At 48.6% G+C, this 21,528-nt stretch overlaps 1 protein-coding gene across 1 annotated transcript; it reads right to left on the bottom strand.

Moving 5' to 3' along the window:
- Nucleotides 1-1,567: 1,567 nt before the first annotated feature.
- On the bottom strand, nt 1,568-10,215 carry LOC141074282 (putative N-acetylated-alpha-linked acidic dipeptidase). Its single transcript, XM_073561901.1, has 4 exons — nt 9,962-10,215; nt 3,720-3,801; nt 3,064-3,156; nt 1,568-2,380 (listed from the first exon to the last, which is right to left on the bottom strand). The coding sequence occupies exons 1-4, from the start codon at nt 9,984-9,986 to the stop codon at nt 2,194-2,196; spliced, it is 387 nt and encodes a 128-aa protein (XP_073418002.1). The 5' UTR covers nt 9,987-10,215; the 3' UTR covers nt 1,568-2,193.
- Between the last annotated feature and the right edge of the window lie 11,313 nt (nt 10,216-21,528).

Genomic DNA, 21,528 nt, shown 5'->3' with positions numbered 1-21,528 from the left:
CAAGTTGCATGACTGCTGCGGCCAATTACAAGCAAGACCTGATTGCTTCCGGTGCTGGCGCGGTGCAGACCAGAGTGGTAAGACCACACACACAGCTGGCCGCACCCAGCCAAAACTCTGCACACCTGCAGTTGCCACCGCGAAGCGGAGAGACTCTGCGAGCATGCCGTCTAACACATATATTATGGATCAGCCCCCATGTTGTACCCATCACCACCATGTGATACATCAGGAAAGCTCAGCAGATAGTTAAAAAAGGAGGAAAATTCAATAAGTCTGGCTCTACCTAGGTCAGTCTTGATCAACATCCCCCCCGTTATAACACGTGCATACCTCTTAATGAATAAAGTTGGAGTACACTTCTATAATTTCCACCACTTTCTGGAGTAGAGTACAGTGAATCTCAGAGGTCAATATTGACCACACCCATATATATTTTTTAAAAGTCAAAGGAGGCAGGATAAAATCTACATAAAACAAATTGCTTTCCACATACGGCAATTTACTGTTGTAAAACTAAATTATTAAATCCCCCCCATATAGGATTGTGAAAAAAATAAAAAAATTCAGTATAACCTGTTAATTTAGTAAGCAACTGCTTAGTTTGCAGTTAGGGGGTCCAGTGGGCGGTCCTATTTAATGCTTTGGAAAGTGTGTACAGAGGTGTTGTGAGTTCATTTTCCCCTTCACCATTGAGGTCTGATGAACTCCCTCTTCTGGTGAAGGAAGGTAGTGAGGCTGATTACCAAGCACCTGGGTATGATGATGATGACTGGGTGACGGGAATTGCTGACTGGATATAAGGCAGCCGACGCCCTTCTGCCTTGCTGGTGATCTCTCTGAGGGATTCTAGGAGACCAGTCTGATTCCTTCTCCTCAAAAGCTAAGTTTTCTGCACTGCTTTTTGCATTTGTGTTTTGTTTTGTTTTGCCTTGTTTTTCTGAATTTCTGCCATTCCCTGCTGGGGTGAGTTGAATTCCTTTTTGCTCTGTCTTCAGAAAATACCTGAGTGCTGATATAGTCTTTTTGAAGCCTAGCGTCTTCTGGGCCTTTTTCCCTATCAGCCTGTTGGCCCTTGTTTTGATAGGGTTTTTGGCGGATTGCAGACAGCAGCTTTTCTATCCTGTCCTATCTAATTAGCTTGGGCCCCATCATTTGCTCAGCCTATCTTTCTATCTGTGTGAGTGTTTTTTCATCTTGCTTCACCGTCATTATATGTTGGGGGCTGCCTATTGCTTTGGGGTCTGCTCTGGGGCAGTTTAGATTTCCCTTTCTGTCTTTAGGCTATGTAGTTCTCCGGCTGTGATCGAGGGGTCTAGGGCACCGTAGGAACCCCCACGGCTACTGCTAGTTGTTGTTGATAGGTTCAGGGGTCTGCAATCCGATAGCTGCCAACTTCTCTGGTTTTCTGGACTTAGCTAGTATTTCTGTTTTTGCCTCCTACGGTGACTCATTCAGAACACAGAGGGCTTTTCAGGATAGGTTGTCAATCATTGCTGACAATGATAGTATACACTTTAGTATAATATGAACTACCACCTTCATTTTAAAAGGAAAGTGCGAGCAATAAAAAGAATAAATACATTTAAAGGGGACTCCATTTTCTGTTGCCTATCGATATGACCAATCACAGTGTCACAATGATTCCCAAGATAAATACTGAAAGATAATAAAATTAGACTCTGCTTAAAATACTTTCTTTTACTAGTTTTTCCTTTTGTTTTCCTTCGGGGAGGAGCTTTGTCCTGTGTTCATGGTCGGCCCCTACGGAGTAATGGACATTATAAAAATATATGGTTTTATACAAAGTACTGGCCCAGAACAGACAGTGGTTCCCGCTTTTCCAGGTGAACCAAAGTGGTGCCGGATTTTCTAGTATAAGAAATATTTGAAATTTTGCTAAATTTCTGGACATACACTTTTTTTTTACAACTTATTTTTATGCCAGTACGGTCAGTCTCCGCCAAGCTTTTTAAAAAGCACATTAGTATTTTGCATGCCAGGCTTGATGACCAATCTTGAGGCAAATATTGTTCAGAAATGGGTAGCAAATTTTAATATCTAATTGGATTTTTCAAAGTCGTACAAAACTGCTTGGGTCCAAGAAACGGTTACGGACGACCAGAGTATATTTTTCTGTCTGCTGGTTGTAAGTCAGTTTTAGGTAACAGCGAGTATAGCGATCCCTTCACCCTAAACTTCTTTCAGAGCCTCTGCAGCCGCTTGCACCGTAAATGTGGCAATAGCAATTTGCCTTTTGACTTCTTCCCAGGCCGCTCTCTGATCTTCTTTGTTTTCTATGTCGAATAAGGCGCCGTATATACCCGGAAATGATTCTCCAGCGTATTTGTTATGGCTGCTTGGTGCAAAGATGATGTGTCTGTGGAAAAAAAAAAATGCTTTCTTAAAAAGGGCCCCATTATCCACATGTAGCTTGGGCAAAGTCATATCATTGCTATTTCAGCCCTGAACTGCAAAAAATGCTTCTCAACACCCAATCACAGGATGAGATTAATCAGCACTGGCCCAATTTTGGTGAAGATCGCTAGATTTCAGACTTTTCTTTGTTTTTGCCTGTTGAGACTCAAAAAGCAGACGGGGATTTTAGTTACTTATAAAGATCCAAAACGCCTGCTGGAAGTCAGGTGGGATGTGGGGTTCATTCTGAGGACCATGGTGGGTCCATTCGAGACCCCATTATAGTACAAAGCACAGAAAGAGCTGCTTTGGTTGTTTCTACCCTTCTGAAGGACAGTTGACAGGGACAGTTAAAAGCACAAGTGTTGTGTCCTCTTCATGCTCTGGAGCATTGAGGGTTCCTAAGGTTGGATCTCCGTGGATCATCAAATGATTGCTAGATAAGTGGATATCAAGGTGTCCAACTAGGGCTCCAAGAGATCGGTTGAGATCTGTAGGAGAAAGTATGTAGCTCCACTGTAGGGCAAATGAAGTCTTACACAGATACCATTAAAATCAAAGGGCTCACACACAAGTCAGGTCCCTCAGAGCTATGGTACTTTTCAAGCTAAAAGATGCCAAAAAATAGAAAAAGGTTACCCCTACCTGTAGAAAGGTCTTCCCGGGAGACCCAGAGGATTGGTGAGTGCCCTCTCTGCAAACATCAGTTGGTCATTTAGGATGCGAACGGCCATTGGACTAGAAGAAGACATCTTTAGTTAATAGCGGAAAATTTACAGAAAATATATCTTTTCCTGGGGCATGTGAGGGGTCTGATCTTAAATAGACATTGTGCTAAATGTTTGTTTGCCAACAGAAAGTTTATCCTACTGGCGCCAACTGCTAAGTTTATCACCTAACGGAAAAGGAAGTTACGGTCCTTGCGATGTTGGGGTACCTAAAACACTGGAATAAGGTGCAGATACAACAGATTGTGACCACTACAGGCACCAGGTACAAGACTTTGAGCCAATGCCTCTTATGACCAGTGTATTATATGGAAGATATTCCGAAGGTTCAAGGAGTTGGTCAATGAAACACTTGATTTATACATCAATCACACATTGGCATAGATATGAATTTTAGGCTTTTTAGTTTTGTTTTTCCATTTGGTACATTTCTAAATCAGAGCCAAAGGGGTTTGACAGCTTTATAAAGCCCATTCAGTCCTAAAATGAGTATTGCTTGGAGATTATGGTCTTCACCAAAGTGAAATTACCAATGGCATCAGAACATCATTTCACCTGGATTTCCCAACTTACTTATTGAGATCAACGTTTTTAATACGTTGGTGAAGTCCTGCAGCGGAGTTGGTAAAATTTTCAATGGCACCAAATAAGTGGTCTACGAGATACAAGAAAAAAGGTGTTAGAAAAGCCTAAGCATTGTGTGTCTGCACATTGTGAGTGTCATGATCACGTGTGTCAGGTCGCAGATGTTTCCGCAAGGCGGACCCATAACACACGTGACCCTGGATACACCGCCTCCAGTGGGGCGCATTTAAATAATAAAATGTGCAGGTGGATACGCCGCCTCCACCTGGCGAATTTAGGTATTACACGTTATACATACAATAATCAAATAATAAAGGGGGAACCTGGGAAACTTTAACAATGGTGGGCCCTGCGATAGGGAATGGGGACATGGAGACCTCCTAAGCTCCCCTGAGCCAGTGTCCCTGTACTCCTTACATTCCCTAAACAGGCTCCACACCTGTCGCCGCACGCGTACCTTAACGCCCTTGCTCACCCTGACCCTAAACCCTCACTAGGGAATGGGTCGGTGCGGAGACTAATCCCACCACTGCACTAATAACACACATGAGGAAAGAGACAATACAGGGGAAACACCACTTAGCTTTGCTCTGTTGCGTGCGCTCCTAGCAACAGAGCCCTCCACCTGAGTGCATCTTCTCCTCCACCTGGATCCATCACCATAACAGGATCCTCCACCTTAGTGCAGCCTTGGAGCAGAGTCCAACACCAGTTGCAGCTGCTTAGTACCAGAGTCCCAAGGAAGTGTTCAGCTTCTGCCACGAAGTCAAGCATGCTTGAGTCCAGCTCAGCGGCCAAGTCCCACATGGTGAGTGCCACTCTCCATAGTAGCCACTCCACCAGACCATGCAGACACTTCCCGCTGACTCCATCACTGCGACCCCACCACGCCATGCGAGCCCTTCGTCCAGACACCATAGCTGCAACACGTCCCCCCTGGCTAAGCTGCGCAGGACTCCTCACCAGCTCCATCCTTCCTCCAGGCTCTCCAACTCAAAGTGAAAGCAATCTCACAATATCACAGGCAGTGAGTGAACACCCTGAGCACGCCTTTATCGGGTTTCACACCTGATCCATAATTAAGTGCAAAAAACCCTAAAGTGCAATACCACTCACCACCACCGGGGACAGTCAAGACACCTTGGAACTTTCCAAAGTAAAAAAAGTTCACCCAGTGCAATTTAAAACTGTCAGATCACTTCAGATCATGACAGTGAGATGTTAAAACAGCATGGTATACCTTTTGGGACTGGGAATTAATATGGACTAATCCAATTTACAGAGGCCAAAAGGATAATCTTTGGCCTCAGTTGGGTAAATGGTAGTCTGGGTAGATTTTTAGGACAATGTCAAGTCAAATACAAGAGTAGTCTCACATACATCACTGCAGCAAAATCTATGTGGACTCCTCAATATCTCATCCATGTGTCACTGTTGAACATCTCATTCTAACTCCAGGAATTTTAAAGTTCCCTCACTTCTTTTTACTCTTCTGTAGAGGCTTCCCACTTCTGGCATCGACAAGATTAGTGAGGTTGGGCACTGAAGTCATCTCAAAAATGTCCCAGGTTCTATACAGTTGGGAAACGATCCACACCTCTCATTTCAAACCATCAGGAGTGGTCCATACTCTTGAAATTTCCACCTCACAGTTGAAAGCAAAGGATTCTTAGGCTAGGGTAACAAGAGCAAAATCGGTCCAATTTTGCTAATCACACTCTGATCAGATTGGGATTAGTTTTTCTTGGATTTGAAGAATAAAAAAAGTTGCAGAATGGAGAAAATCAGACCAAACGCAGACCCAAAGACTTGAGTAGACCGTGACTGCTGTACATACGAGGGGCGATCCAAAAGTAATGATAATCGGTTATTTCTATTGCACACAGAAATTAAAATAAAATGTTTTCTTCTCTCTTAGGTACCCACTAGTCCAGGAAAAAAAAATCACTTAAATAGGCCACGATTCCCGGGAGCTGCATTCATTTGAATATGAACTGCCAAGGAGTGAACATCAAAATGGAAAAAAAACGAGCTCAGAGCTGTCATCAAATACCTCTGCTTGAAAAAAATGTCTACCAAAGACATACACAGCGACTTGGTGGAAACATTGGGGGACTCTTCTCCTCCATATTCCACAGTTGCATGTTGGGCCAAGGAATTTAAGCTGGGAAGAACATCGACGGAAGATGAACATCGCGAAGGACGCCCATCCACGTCCCTCAATGAAGAAAACGTGAAAAAAGTTGAAGAAGTTGTGTTGGCAGATCGAAGAGTGACTATCAGGCATGTAGCTGAGGTCACAGGGATCTCATATGGCAGTATTCAAAGAATCCTTGTAAAAGAATTGCATATGAGAAAGGTCTCCGCGCGTTGGGTGCCAAAAATGTTAACCGACGAGCAAAAGAAGAAACGAGTTGACATTTCAATAGCAAATCTCGAAAAGTTCCAAGCAGACTAGGAGAATTTTTGGTCACGTTTTTTGCCCATGGATGAGACCTGGATCCACCACTTTGATCCCGAAACGAAACAACAATCGATGACATGGAAACAAGCCGACGAACCGACGCCGAAGAAATTCCAAGTGTCAAGCTCAGCAGGGAAGGTTATGGCGTCCTTTTTTGGGATGCTGAAGGAATTGTTATGGTGGACTATTTGGAGAAGGGAGCCACTATTCCGGGGTCCTACTACGCAGAACAAATAAGAAGATTGCGGGAGGCTATCAAGGAGAAAAGGCGCGGCAAACTGCGGGCTGGAGTGCTGTTTCACCAAGATAACGCACCGGCTCACAAAGCTGCAGTTGCCATGGCTACCATTCAAGAAGCGGGCTTTGAACTGGTGGAACACCCCCCCTATTCACCAGATCTAGCCCCCAGTGACTTCTTTCACTTTCCTCGGCTCAAGGAACACCTTCGGGGCAAGAAATTTGACAACAATAGCGACGTGATAACCGCTGTTGGGGAGTTTTTTGAGGGTCAAGATCAAGAATTTTTTTCGAAGGGAATTCTAAGTTTAGAAAAGAGATGGGCTAAATGTATAGACTTGTTAGGAGACTATGTAGAAAAATAAAAATTTTTTTTGACTATATTCATTGTGTTTATTATTGATTATCATTACTTTTGGATCGCCCCTCGTACATTACATGGGTGACATTGAGACTGCTGTATATTCACCACAAAGAAGACACAAAGACTGCAGTATATGCATCACTTAGGAGACACCGAGACTGCTGCATATAGATTACATAGAAGACAGAGAATGCTGTATATATACATCACATAGGAGACTGCAGAATATACATCATATAAGAGACAGTGGGGATGGATTATATGCATCACATAGGAGACACCGAGCAAGAGCAGATATATCACAAGTGAGGCTAGAGCAGATACATCACAGAAGACTCTAGCTCAGGAGTGGATACATTCATAGGAGACACAGGGGATGTCGCTGCTTACTTTATCTATGGAATGGAATGCCCGCAAAGAAAATCCTGATACTGGTATTAGCAAGGGTCAGAAGGTACTTCTGCCCTGAATGAGTTTTTAGTGCATCTTCGCTGCGAAAACGCACCAAAAACGCATTGAATATGCAAATGATTATGTCAAGTTTTGTCAAAACCAAATACCAGGTAACATCAAAAACAAAAAAATGCACTTAAAAAACCCAAGCATAATAGGTGAAGTTCTGCAACATCAAAAGCTCATCGTGGGGGCGTAGCCTTGGAGTATATTCACACAGAGATTTTTTACATGGTTTATGGCACAGATTCCTTGTAAAAATCCTCACCAGGGTATGTTCACACTCAGTCTCTTTAACTGCATTTTTTTTGCGCGGTAACGCCACGTTTTTGAGAGGAATTGGAGAATTCCTGCTCAGTGGCTATGTGCATACAATGTTTTTTTTAAATTCAGGTGAACACAGGTGAGTTTTTCAAGCAGGAATCTCGAAAAAAAATTTTTTTTCACAAAGCGTCTTTTATGTCCTTTTATTCAGTTATTTCCGGAGCATTTTTCGGATGGTTTTGGTTAGTAGTGGTTTTTCCATGGTTTTTCCGATGTCTTTTTTACTGTTGTTTTCTGGTCATTATTCAATGAAGAGAAAAAAAAGGAAGCCGCTAACATATAAGTAAAACAATGACAAAGTGCTTTAAAAAATGTCCAGTTGACTTTTGACCTTTCCTATTGACTTCTCTTAGTAAGTACAGGTCGTCTTCCAGGTGGAAAACACGAGAAGAATGGACTCTTATTTTAATTGCATGGTGTTTTTGGAGCCCTGAAGTGGCTGACAGATATTCAAAAGCCTGAACGTACAGTTGTGGCCGAAAGTATTGACACCCCTGCAATTCTGTCAGATAATACTCAGTTTCTTCCTGAAAATGATTGCAAACACAAATTCTTTGATATTATTATCTTCATTTAATTTGTCTTAAATGAAAAAACACAAAAAGAATTGTCCTAAAGCCAAATTGGATATAATTCCACACCAAACATAAAAAAGAGGGTGGACAAAAGTATTGGCACTGTTTGAAAAATCATGTGATGCTTCTCTAATTTGTGTAATTAACAGCACCTGTAACTTACCTGTGGCACCTAACAGGTGTTGGCAATAACTAAATCACACTTGCAGCCAGTTGACATGGATTAAAGTTGACTCAACCTCTGTCCTGTGTCCTTGTGTGTACCACATTGAGCATGGAGAAAAGAAAGAAGACCAAAGAACTGTCTGAGGACTTGAGATACCAAATTGTGAGGAAGCATGAGCAATCTCAAGGCTACAAGTCCATCTCCAAAGACCTGAATGTTCCTGTGTCTACCGTGCGCAGTGTCATCAAGAAGTGTAAAGCCCATGGCACTGTGGCTAACCTCCCGAGATGTGGACGGAAAAGAAAAATTGACAAGAGATTTCAACGCAAGATTGTGCGGATGTTGGATAAAGAACCTTGACTAACATCCAAACAAGTTCAAGCTGCCCTGCAGTCCGAGGGTACAACAGTGTCAACCCGTACTATCCGTCGGCATCTGAATGAAAAGGGACTGTATGATAGGAGACCCAGGAAGACCCCACTTCTTACCCCGAGACATAAAAAAGCCAGGCTGGAGTTTGCCAAAACTTACCTGAAAAAGCCTAAAACGTTTTGGAAGAATGTTCTCTGATCAGATGAGACAAAAGTAGAGCTTTTAGGGCAAAAGCATCAACATAGAGTTTACAGGAGAAAAAAAAGAGGCATTCAAAGAAAAGTACACGGTCCCTACAGTCAAACATGGCGGAGGTTCCCTGATGTTTTGGGGTTGCTTTGCTGCGTCTGGCACTGGACTGCTTGACCGTGTGCATGGCATTATGAAGTCTGAAGACTACCAACAAATTTTGCAGCATAATGTAGGGCCCAGTGTGAGAAAGCTGGGTCTCCCTCAGAGGTCATGGGTCTTCCAGCAGGACAATGACCCAAAACACACTTCAAAAAGCACTAGAAAATGGTTTGAGAGAAAGCACTGGAGACTTCTAAGGTGGCCAGCAATGAGTCCAGACCTGAATCCCATAGAACACCTGTGGAGAGATCTAAAAATGGCAGTTTGGAGAAGGCACCCTTCAAACATCAGGGACCTGGAGCAGTTTGCCAAAGAAGAATGGTCTAAAATTCCAGCAGAGCATTGTAAGAAACTCATTGATGGTTACCGGAAGCGGTTGGTCGCAGTTATTTTGGCTAAAGGTTGTGCAACCAAGTATTAGGCTGAGGGTGCCAATACTTTTGTACAATAGTTTTGTGTGAAATGATCAATGTTTTGCTTTTTGCTTCATTCTCTTTTGTGTTTTATCATTTAAGACAAATTAAATGAAGATAATAATACCAAAGAATTTGAGTTTGCAATCATTTTCAGGAAGAAACTGAGTATTATCTGACAAAATTGCAGGGGTGTCAATACTTTTGGCCACAACTGTATGAACAGCAAATCGTTTTTACACAGAAATGTTTATGTTCGTTCTTTTGAATGGTTTTTTTGACAGGTTTTCCAGGCTGTTTCCACCTGAAAAATACGTTGTGAGCACATAGTTTTTCGGAAAAATTTTGGAACAGAAATTGGCTCAGTGGCAACACCCCATCAGAATCCACTATATATCCAGAATCCAGTATAGGCTGTTATTATTTTACATGGACAACCCCTTTAAGAACCCGATTGACATGTGTGCTGGAGATAGTTGTGTTTGTCGTCTTGTTTCTTGAGGGCACTCACCGAACGTCACATTGCAGCTTTCCATTTGCTCCGTGTGTTTTTTTGCCAAGTTGGAAATGCCATCGGCAAAGTTCTTCAGCTCCTCTCCATAATCCAGGGCGTTAAAGGGTATAATGGTGGAGTCTGCCAGCTCGTACACAAGGCTTCCCCTCACTTGGGCTACTGCAAGCTGCTTCTTGAATGATGGGTCATAAAAACGCTCCACCAGCTCAAAAGTCTAATAGACTGTGTGGTAGACTGGATAATTGCTGTATTTGTCGGTTTTCTGAAATATAAAATTTGACCTATGTTTATTTGGTAACGAATCTGATGTATGTACATGTTCCATTTGATTACATAAAGTCTTGCGATACAAAAAAAAATCCAGTTACATTCAAGTGTTATGAAGAAAAATAAGGTCACTGTCTGCAACAAGATCAGCACACTCTTCTTCTGCTGCGCTCCTCATTCCTATCATCCAATGGTCTACAAATTGTTTGTATTCCTGATTAGCTCAAGGCACCATCTCTATTACAGACAGACATATTTATAACTAACAATCTCAATAATTAAAAAGTCACTGTCCCCACAAAATCAGCACAGTCCTCTTGTTAGGGTCGGCGGAACGCACCAGATATAAATAATAGGAGGTGCGTTCGCCGCCCGGGGTCCACCGTGCGGTAGGTGACAAGACCGCTGCTGAGTAATGGCGGACGCACCAAAAGGTGAGGTACTGCGCTCGGGTTAACGTCACCCGAACGCTAAGAGCGGCTCTGTTCACACAAAGAGTCGCCAACACAATAGAGATGTAAGAGGACGCTGGCCCTGGTCGCTTCACAGGATACCCAGCGAGTGACGTTGCAACCGCAGACGCCAAGGACGCTGCTACCGCAGCGCGGCAATAACTATGGCTGCTGAACGACGGCGCCAGAATGACCGAGCCCCGTCGGACGCTAGTGTGCAGTGCAGGAGGCACAGTGGCGTGCAGCTTGCCACAATCTGGAGCTGACTACCCAACAATCTGTCACCATTCGTATTAACCGAGGGAAGGGGTTTCAAATGAGTCAGTCACCAGTCCATGCATCCATCACCATACACACACAGCATAATATGCTACACTAGCGCATGGCCGAGCCGCCATGCGGGCTTTTTATAGCCATGCGCTTCCGGGACCTTCCAGTACTATAGGAAGGACCAATCAGATCCGACATAGGACCTGCACATGTGACCCCTGCTTTCCACTGAGAGGACAAGTTGCGGGCATGCCCAGTAGCACGGCATGAGGACTTAGCCTCTGGAGCAGTTCCCTGCAAAGCAGGTTGCGTCACCATTGCTGCACCAGAGGTGGCAGCAACATCCAGGCTCACAGAACGAGTCTGAGGGAAATGCCTGACTAGCCGAGATTGCTGAGCAGGAGCCCGAGCGGTCGGAGGAGAATGGGAGACCGCAGGATGTCTGGCTCTGGATTCCCGCTGTGCAGTGCCAGGAATCCGGCGCCCAACATCACCCCCCCCCCCCCCCCCTCTGAGCCTCACTGCGCTCAAAAGTCGCGATCAGGAGCGGTGCGTGAATGTTTTCCACCGGCTCCCAGGTCCAAGCCTCGGGACCATGACCCTTCCAGTCCACCAAATAAAATTATTTGCCACGGACAAACCTGCGCCCCACGATGGCGTTAACCTCAAACTCGTCAGACGATAAGTCTGAAGACCCGGCAGATGGCTCGGAAAACCGGGCCATGTGAACTGGTTTGAGGAGGGACACATGGAACACGTCCGAGATGGCCAAATGTGGGGGAAGAACCAGGCGGTAGACCACCGAGCTAAGTCGCTCAAGGACCTTGAATGGTCCAATGTATCGTGGCGCGAACTTGGGCGACTCAACCTCAAAAATTGTGGAGGGCACCACTAAGGGATCACCAATTACATGCTTAAGACCAATATCATAAACCAGAAAAGAGGCATGTAAAGAGGAGGGATCACCAATAAGGTATAACAAAGAAGGGTTTGTGCAGGGGTTATTGTGTTAAATGAACGCGATTGTGCGGTTTTAACTGTTTTTATAATTGCACTGCATGTTGTTTGTTTTGGATGATTAATAAAAAGTTTATTATCTTGTATTTTGTTATACCTTATTGGTGATCCCTCCTCTTTACATGCCTCTTTTCTGGTTTATGAACTTGGGCGACTCAACCCGCAGTTTAATGTTTCGGGTAGAGAGCCATACCATGTCGCCAGGGGAGAAGCTTGGAGCAGGACGCCGGTGTGCGTCAGCGGAGATCCTCATTCTCTACTTGGAAGCTCGGATAGCATCCTGGGTGCGATCCCAAATGTCACGTGCCTCCACCGCCCAGTCTGCCACCCTGGAGTCGGTGGAAGACACGGGCATGGGCACAGGGACGCGCGGATGCTGACCGTAATTTAGGAGGAATGGGGTTTGACCGGTGGAGTCGGCCACAGCATTGTTCAACGCGAACTCTGCCCACGGCAGCAAGGATGCCCAGTCGTCCTGCCTGGCCGAGACAAAATGTCGAAGATATGTTATCAAGGTCTGGTTGGCTCTCTCTACCAACCCATTCGTCTCGGGATGATAGGCCGAGGAGAGATTCAGCTCAATGCTGAGTAGAGAACAGAGCTCTCTCCAAAACCGGGAGGCAAACTGAGGGCCTCGGTCACTGACAATCTTGTCCGGCATGCCGTGCAGGCGGAAATCGTCCTTGATGAAAAAAACTGCCAGGCCCCGCGCTGAAGGTAACCGGGAGAGAGGTACCAAGTGCACCATCTTAGAGAAATGGTCGGTGACAACCCAAATGACCGTGCAGCCGCTGGACTTGGGTAGCCCCACCACAAAGTCCATACCGACCATCTCCCAGGGCCTGTCTGCTATCGGCAGAGGGAAAAGAAGCCCAGCGGGCCGCTGCCGAGAGGACCTATTCCGGGCGCAAGAGACGCATGCCTCAAAATAGTCCTTGACGTCACGGGCCATATGTGGCCACCAGTACGTCCTCGCCAAAAGCTCAGAGGTCCGTTTTGTCCCAAAATGTCCACCCACTCTGGACGAGTGAGCCCAAGAGAGGACCTCCGGTCGCAGATGGGCAGGGACAAATGTCTTGCCCGGAGGTACTGACTCAAGGGCAACCGGAGCCACAGTCCTCAGGCTCTCGGGTGGGACGATCAGCCGAGGTTCCTCCTCCTCTTCCTCCGATGACACTACGGAGCGGGAGAGAGCATCGGCCCGGACGTTCTTCTCCCCGGAGAGAAAGTGGAGGGTGAAATGGAACCGGGAAAAGAACAAAGACCATCTAGCCTGGCGAGAGTTTAGCCGCTGGGCTGTTTGTAAATACACCAAGTTTTTGTGCTCGGTGAACACCTGGAAAGGGTGGCGAGCCCCCTCCAGGAGGTGTCTCCACTCCGAGAAGGCCAACTTCATCGCTAGCAACTCCCTGTCCCCGATGGCATAATTCCTCTCCGCCGGTGTGAAGGTCTTGGAGAAAAAGAAGCATGGATGCTTCCGACCTTGCGTGTCCTTCTGGAACAGGACCGCTCCAGCACCGACGGAAGAGGCATCCACTTCCAGAATGAAGGGCTTGTCTACATCGGGGCGATGTAGAATGGGAGCGCTAGCGAAATGGGACTGGTGGCGAAATGGTGGAGAAGGCCTTGGAGACCGGTTCCGACCACAACTTGGGATTTGCACCCTTCTTGGTGAGGGCTACCAAGGGTGCTACCAAAGTCGAAAAGTGGGGGATGAATTGGCGATAATAATTTATGAACCCCATAAAGCGCTGCACCGCTTTGAGAGAATGAGGTTCCTGCCAATCCATCACTGCCTGTAGCTTGGCAGGATCCATGGCCAATCCCTGGGCGGAGATGATATAGCCCAGGAAAGGCAAGGACTCCTGCTCAAACACACACTTCTCCAACTTGGCATAGAGGGAGTTCGCCCGCAGGCGATCGAAAACTTTGCAAACCTCTCTCCGGTGAGAGTCAATATCTGGAGAGTAGATGAGAATATCATCCAGATAGACTACAACCGAGGTGGTAAGCATATCCCGGAAGATATCGTTCACAAAGTGTTGGAAGACGGCCGGGGCATTGCAGAGGCCGAAGGGCATCACCAGGTATTCATAGTGCCCGTCTCTGGTGTTAAATGCCGTCTTCCATTCATCCCCATCACGGATGCGAATCAGGTTGTAAGCCCCCCGCAGATCAAGTTTGGAAAATACCCTCGCTCCTCGTAGCCTATCAAACAGTTCTGATATCAGGGGCAGAGGATACTTATTCTTAACGGTGATGGCGTTAAGACCCCTGTAATCAATGCAAGGACGTAGTTCCCCACTCTTCTTCTGGACGAAGAAGAATCCCGCCCCCGCTGGTGACACTGACTTCCTAATGAATCCTCTTGCCAGATTCTCCCTGATGTACTGAGACATGACCTCAGTCTCCGGGAGAGATAGGGGATAGACTCGACCCCGGGGAGGCTCAGCACCAGGCAAGAGGTCAATAGGACAGTCATAGGGGCGATGCGGTGGAAGGGTCTCCGCCGCCTTTTTGGAGAACACGTCTGCATACTGTCGATAGTGTTTGGGGAGCGAGGAGAGATCAGCGGGAACCTCGGTGGAGGCAACCTGAACGCACTCCCTCCGACATCTACCCTCACATGATTTACTCCACCCAATAATCCTCCCTGAGGACCACTCTATATGGGGGGAGTGATACCGCAGCCAGGGAACCCCTAGAAGTACCTGGTCAATACCCTCGGGCATGACGAGGAGGGATATCGTCTCTGATGAGACGGAGCCACTGAGAGTACCAAGGGGACGGTCTGGTGAGTTATCTGTGAGGGTAGAGTGGTGCCGTTCACCACTCTGACGGTGACTGGTGTAGACATCATAACCAGGGGTATAGCGTGCCGTTGGGCGAAGGCTGACGACATAAAATTGCCCTCCGCCCCGGAATCCATGCAAACCTCCACCGCCAGAGTGGAAGAATCAAACCCAAGAATCCCCTTAAAGGACAGCTTGGAGGAAAACGTTGCTGACTCTAGTGCGCCGCCTCCTACGGCCACTAGACGCGAGCGTTCTCCCTGCTGCTGTGGGCACCGGTTGGCAAGGTGACTGGACTGCCGACACATATGACAGCTCACAGGAGCTCGAGCGGACCGGAGCCTAGATCCCTCACGGGAAGCCCCCTGACGCTCGGACGCCCGATCGGAAGATTCCAGAGGTTTAGAAAAACAAGGTGCCAACCTAAACCTCTGCCTACACTGGTCCCGTTCCAACCTTCGCTCGGTGAAGCGAAGATCTATTCGGGTGGAGACAGTGATAAGCTCCTCCAGTGTAGCGGGAATCTCCATGGTGGCCAGAGCGTCCTTCACATGGCCAGCCAAACCTCTCCAGAATGCCGGAATGAGGACCTTATCTGGCCACTCTAATTCTGAGGCCAGCGTCCGGAACTGGATGGCGAAGTGACTGACCATGGACGAGCCCTGTGACAGTGCCAGCAGCCGGAGCGCGATGTCATGGGTGACTCGTGGTCCCAGGAAGACCTGTTTCAGAATGTCTAAGAACCGCGAGACACACTGCACCACATGATCACCACGCTCCCACAGCGGTGTGGCCCACTCCAAAGCCCTGCCCGACAGAAGGGAAATAATAAATCCCACTTTAGCCCGCTCAGAGGGGAATCGGGCGGCCAGCAGCTCCAGCTGTATAGAGCACTGGCTTACGAAACCCCTACAAGCTGCACTATCACCCGAGAACTTTTCGGGCAGCGGGAGGTGGGACAAAGTCGGGGCAGGGATGGCTGTGGTCACACGGGAGACAGCCTCTGTGGCTGCCTGAACAGTGACTGCAGTAACATCCGCCGCTGAGGCTGAACGCTCGAGAGCCGCCAACCTGCCCTGCAGCTGCCGAATGTACTGCAGCAGTCGCTGTTCATCCGCCATTACTAGCCAGACCCTGGCGCTAGTGTAATGTTAGGGTCGGCGGAACGCACCAGATATAAATAATAGGAGGTGCGTTCGCCGCCCGGGGTCCACCGCGCGGTAGGTGACAAGACCGCTGCTGAGTAATGGCGGACGCACCAAAAGGTGAGGTACTGCGCTCGGGTTAACGTCACCCGAACGCTAAGAGCGGCTCTGTTCACACACAGAGTCGCCAACACAATAGAGATGTAAGAGGACGCTGGCCCTGTTCGCTTCACAGGATACCCAGCGAGTGACGTTGCAACCGCAGACGCCAAGGACGCTGCTACCGCAGCGCGGCAATAACTATGGCTGCTGAACGACGGCGCCGGAATGACCGAGCCTCGTCGGACGCTAGTGTGCAGTGCAGGAGGCACAGTGGCGTGTAGCTGGCCACAACCTGGAGCTGACTACCCAACAATCTGTCACCATTCGTATTAACCGAGGGAAGGGGTTTCAAATGAGTCAGTCACCTGTCCATGCATCCATCACCATACACACACAGCATAATATGCTACACTAGCGCATGGCCGAGCTGCCATGCGGGCTTTTTATAGCCATGCGCTTCCGGGACCTTCCAGTACTATAGGAAGGACCAATCAGATCCGACATAGGACCTGCACATGTGACCCCTGCTTTCCACTGAGAGGACAAGTTGCGGGCATGCCCAGTAGCACGGCATGAGGACTTAGCCTCTGGAGCAGTTCCCTGCAAAGCAGGTTGCGTCACCATTGCTGCACCAGAGGTGGCAGCAACATCCAGGCTCATAGAACGAGTCTGAGGGAAATGCCTGGCTAGCCGAGATTGCTGAGCAGGAGCCCGAGCGGTCGGAGGAGAATGGGAGACCGCAGGATGTCTGTCTCTGGATTCCCGCTGTGCAGTGCCAGGAATCCGGCGCCCAACACCTCTCTTACTGCCGTCACCGTTCTCTTTAGCCGATGGTCTACATGTTGTTCTATTCATGCCAATATTATGGCTTTGACCATCTCACATGTAGATCGTTCTCAACTGAAGTAATCACAGGAATGGACGGGTCACTGTCTCGGGCACGATCAACACACTCTTCTTCTGCTTTTACAATTACCATCATCCCCATGGTCTACAAGTTGCTTTATCCCGGCAATCTCCATGTTTACAAATTATCTTATGGATGAGTGATCAACATGTTAGTAAGGGACAAGCCTTTTAATGACATAAATGTACGAGTCACTGTCTCAGTATGGATCAACACAACCTTCTACTTGTGCTACTGTAGTGTCGGTGGTGGGGTGCCGAGCTGGGGGGGGGGTGGTCCTACTTTTGTACCGCGCAGAGATGATACAGAGACAATTGGAGGCAGATTCTGGGTGCAACAGGTCCAAGTTTATTTCTTCACTTGCTGTCCGACTGACGGCACACCTCGCGGCCCTCCGTTTCCAGAGCCGCTTCTCACACCGTACACTGGAGATGTGTCTGCACACACCGTCCCCTCCTTTACTGTCGACGTTCCTGACAGTTCCGTCACTGTGGCCGCCTTAGGCCCATTAACCAACAGCGCTTCTACTGCTCAGTCGTCGTGTCACATACGGTGTCTTACACCCAGTACCTCGTCTCAACTGCGGTCCTTCCCTGTCAGGACCACCCCCTGACGTTTCCTCTCCTCAGTCCCCCTGGTCGGATTCTCCTCAGGGCACACAGACTGGCGAAGTCCTCCTGTCACCTGGGCTCCCCCTGGGGACTGGAATCTTCTGGAACCCTCCCTCAGAATTTATAACTTCCCCGGTTCCTTGAAACTGTCACTAACTGTCACCACGCCCCCCATGACCAACGGTTTCTAAAGCCCTAAGCTGCTGTAAAGTCCTTTGCTCACACTCCACCCTGCCATCTAATGGTCATCCCAAGGTACTGCATGTCCACTACACTTTCCTAGTTGTTTCCCCACTGTAATCACTGACTCCTACCTACACTGTGCAAACCTATCTTTCTTCACTCTGACTAGTCCGTCCGTCCGTCAGGTCACCTTCCCTACACTCCCCCTTCCTTTGTCCATTGTCGTCCTCGACAATCGTCATCCCTGCCTTCGTCGTTCTGAATCTACACCTACATTCTGTTGTCGGACCAGAAGTTGAGCCAAACCCACTATCTGCGGGGGCCGAACCACACTGGGAGCACTATGCTCTGAGCAGCCTACTGCTACTCACCAGCGCGCACGCCACATGACAACGTCTTTCAAATTGGGCAAGGTACACCCGTATTCTCTCTACGGCGTGTATCTTTCCCCTACTCTCCCCTACTGTTACCTTTCACTATCCGGTACGCCATGATCGAGGCCACTCACCTACCAGATCATTGCCGGCGCCCGCCTTTCCTTCTTCAGGGGTGTCCGTGGTGTTGGGGACCTGACCTAGGACGGCTGTCTTTCTCACGTCTTCCCATTCATTTTCCTTTCTTTCAATAACATGTCATGGTCGGCGTCCCGGTCTCCCAGACCTCAACTCTTAGATCCCTACCGGATCTCACACTTTCCTTTGGTCCCGCAGACCTTCCCTTACCCGGACCTGTTGCATTTTACTTTGGCATATTATACAATAAACAACTTTATAATAGCATAAGTACCCCATTTTTTTTTATAATTTTTTTTTTTCCATTTTCTCTTACTTTTAAAACCAAAATATAACATAACATTGCATTTCCTCTTTTTTCCTCCCCCCTTCCTTGGACCTGGACACTCCCTCTTGTCTTCGTATCCCCGTTCTGTCAGGTAAACATATTTTCGTATATAAAGAACATAGAAAGAAGAAAGAAAGAGAGAGAGAGAGAAAATAGTTGCATCAGTTAAACAACAACAAAACTTTTTTCTAAATGCAACTGTCCTTATAATCTGCACAACGGTGCATCGAACTCCTGACAGTCTATACCACTCTCAATGGACAGAGGTGAGGGCTCCACGGGGATACTGAGGGTGTCCATTCAAGTCCTCTTCTTTTCCATGACGGCCTCTCCTTGAGTGTGGAGCAGGTTCCACACTTCCTGCTCCCGGGCCTTTTTCTTCCTGATCACCTCCGCTTCCCACACGGAGGGAACAGCACGGGCCCTGGAGTCCGGTGGGCGGGACTCCGCTGAAAAAGACCGCAAGACAGAAACGGCCGAAGATTTCTGCGGCCCAGCAGCCGCTGGGGTCAGGTGGCAAATGGGGAGAACCGGGTCCTCGGGGGCTGGAATCACAGGGCCCGCTAAATCGGTCGCAGCCGACTCCAGCAGCGGCATAACCGCGGCCTCAGGACAGGCCGCATCCACTACTTCCAACGGAGTCGGAGTAACGGCCGATTTCAACAATGCAGCTGCTATTAGCAGGGAAAGCGCAGCAGCATCTTCTTTGGGTGAGCTCTGCACTGGTGACTCCGGGCGGGGTAGTTCGGGGACATGAGCGGGGACCTCGCTCAGCTCTGCATACACCACGGGGCCCGTGGTAACTAGGCCTTCCGGTGCGCAGGGGGCCGCGTGCTGCAGCAGAATGGTGGGGGCCGCTTGCGGAGGCACTGGTAGGGCCGGGGGTACTCTCACCTTCCCTGGCGCTGCGGCCTCCGTTCCATCATCACGCGGTTTCCCCCGCAGCCTCCGTTCCTTGCTCCACTGTCCTGCGGGCCTTCCCTCCGGACTCGGGGGCTCCGCTGAGAAGTCCTCTGCTGGTATTGGTGGCAGCCGTTCTCGCTGACTCCCCTCAGGCTCCGCTCCCCGGCTCAGCATCCCGCTGCCTGCCCGTAAATCTGAAGATGACTTCTGGTGCAGCTCCATCTCTCGCCGCCATTGCCACTCTAGGCGGCCGATGCCCCGACACCCGCAGCATCTCATACCGTCCGTTGGGCAGCACTCGAATGGCGTCAGACAGCCGCAGCCAAGTTTTTCTTCTGTGCCACTACTCCTGCTGGGTGGGGCGTTGGCAGACCTTTCCATCCATCTGCCAGGGTCCAATATATGGAAACGTCGGTCTCCGGGCATATACTGCTTCCTTTTGGGGTACGTTGGAGGGGGTCCCAGTCCATTCTGAACAACTGCAAACACCCGGACCTCTCCTCTGCGCTGAAGTAATACCGCCATCTTGGGCAGAATCAGCTACTGCCTTGGATCCTCTGCAAGCAACACAGATCCGACACAGCGTCCCAATTTGTAATCCACAGGTCAGTAATTTTTAGTCCACAGGTGTTTATAATCCGAAATAGAGCAGTCCAAGTTTTCCTCAGTCCTTCAGTTGCAGGCCTGCCGCAGAAGATAGCGTATTAGTGGCGGCGATCCTGCCGACTACGCCAAATGTAGTGTCGGTGGTGGGGTGCCGAGCTGGGGGGGGTGGTCCTACTTTTGTACCGCGCAGAGATGATACAGAGACAATTGGAGGCAGATTCTGGGTGCAACAGGTCCAAGTTTATTTCTTCACTTGCCGTCCGACTGACGGCACACCTCGCGGCCCTCCGTTTCCAGAGCCGCTTCTCACACCGTACACTGGAGACGTGTCTGCACACACCGTCCCCTCCTTTACTGTCGACGCTCCTGACAGTTCCGTCACTGTGGCCGCCTTAGGCCCATTAACCAACAGCGCTTCTACTGCTCAGTCGTCGTGTCACATACGGTGTCTTACACCCAGTACCTCGTCTCTGCTGCGGTCCTTCCCTGTCAGGACCACCCCCTGACGTTCCCTCTCCTCAGTCCCCCTGGTCGGATTCTCCTCAGGGCACCCAGACTGGCGAAGTCCTCCTGTCACCTGGGCTCCCCCTGGGGACTGGAACCTTCTGGAACCCTCCCTCAGAATTTATAACTTCCCCGGTTCCTTGAAACTGTCACTAACTGTCACCACGCCCCCCATGACCAACGGTTTCTAAAGCCCTAAGCTGCTGTAAAGTCCTTTGCTCACACTCCACCCTGCCATCTAATGGTCATCCCAAGGTACTGCACGTCCACTACACTTTCCTAGTTGTTTCCCCACTGTAATCACTGACTCCTACCTACACTGTGCAAACCTATCTTTCTTCACTCTGACTAGTCCGTCCGTCCGTCAGGTCACCTTCCCTACACTACTTATTCTCATCTTAAGGCCGGGATCATGGAACATGCGAGAAACATGACCGAGTCTTGCATGTTAATTCTCGGTACTGCCGCCGGCACTCAGGAGTGGAGTGTGTGGCTCCATGTATTGCTATGCGGCCGCATGCTCCGATCCGAGTGCCGGGTATTAACATGCGAGACTCAGCCGTGTTTCTCACATGTGTGATCCCGGCATAATATGGTACATGTTCCAACCCCTCCAATTTCAAGACTCTGACTTGACTAAGTACAGACCTATCATAATTACAGAGAGTGAATCACATGAATGGAAAAGTCACTGCCTCCCACAAGATCTGCACACTCCTGTTCTAGTGTTGGCTTAATTCCCATCAACCGATGGTCTACACGCCATTCTGCTGCTGCAAACGTCATGGCTCTACCTGTATCTCATGTAGATCTGATGTAACTAGCAATGTCATAGCTCTGCCTCTATCCCATGTAGATCTGTAGTAACTAGCTCATGTGAATGGACAGGTCACTGTCTCCTGCAAAGTCAGCACACTCTTCTCTTGATGCCATCGTAAGATAGTCAACTTCATGGCAATTCATCT

Source organism: Dendrobates tinctorius, unplaced genomic scaffold (assembly GCF_039654945.1).
Source record: "Dendrobates tinctorius isolate UK_male_01 unplaced genomic scaffold, ASM3965494v1 ptg000332l, whole genome shotgun sequence".
Taxonomy (NCBI): Eukaryota; Metazoa; Chordata; class Amphibia; order Anura; family Dendrobatidae; genus Dendrobates; species Dendrobates tinctorius.
The sequence above is the reverse complement of the archived record's forward strand: the minus strand, read 5'-3'. Positions and strand labels throughout refer to the sequence as shown.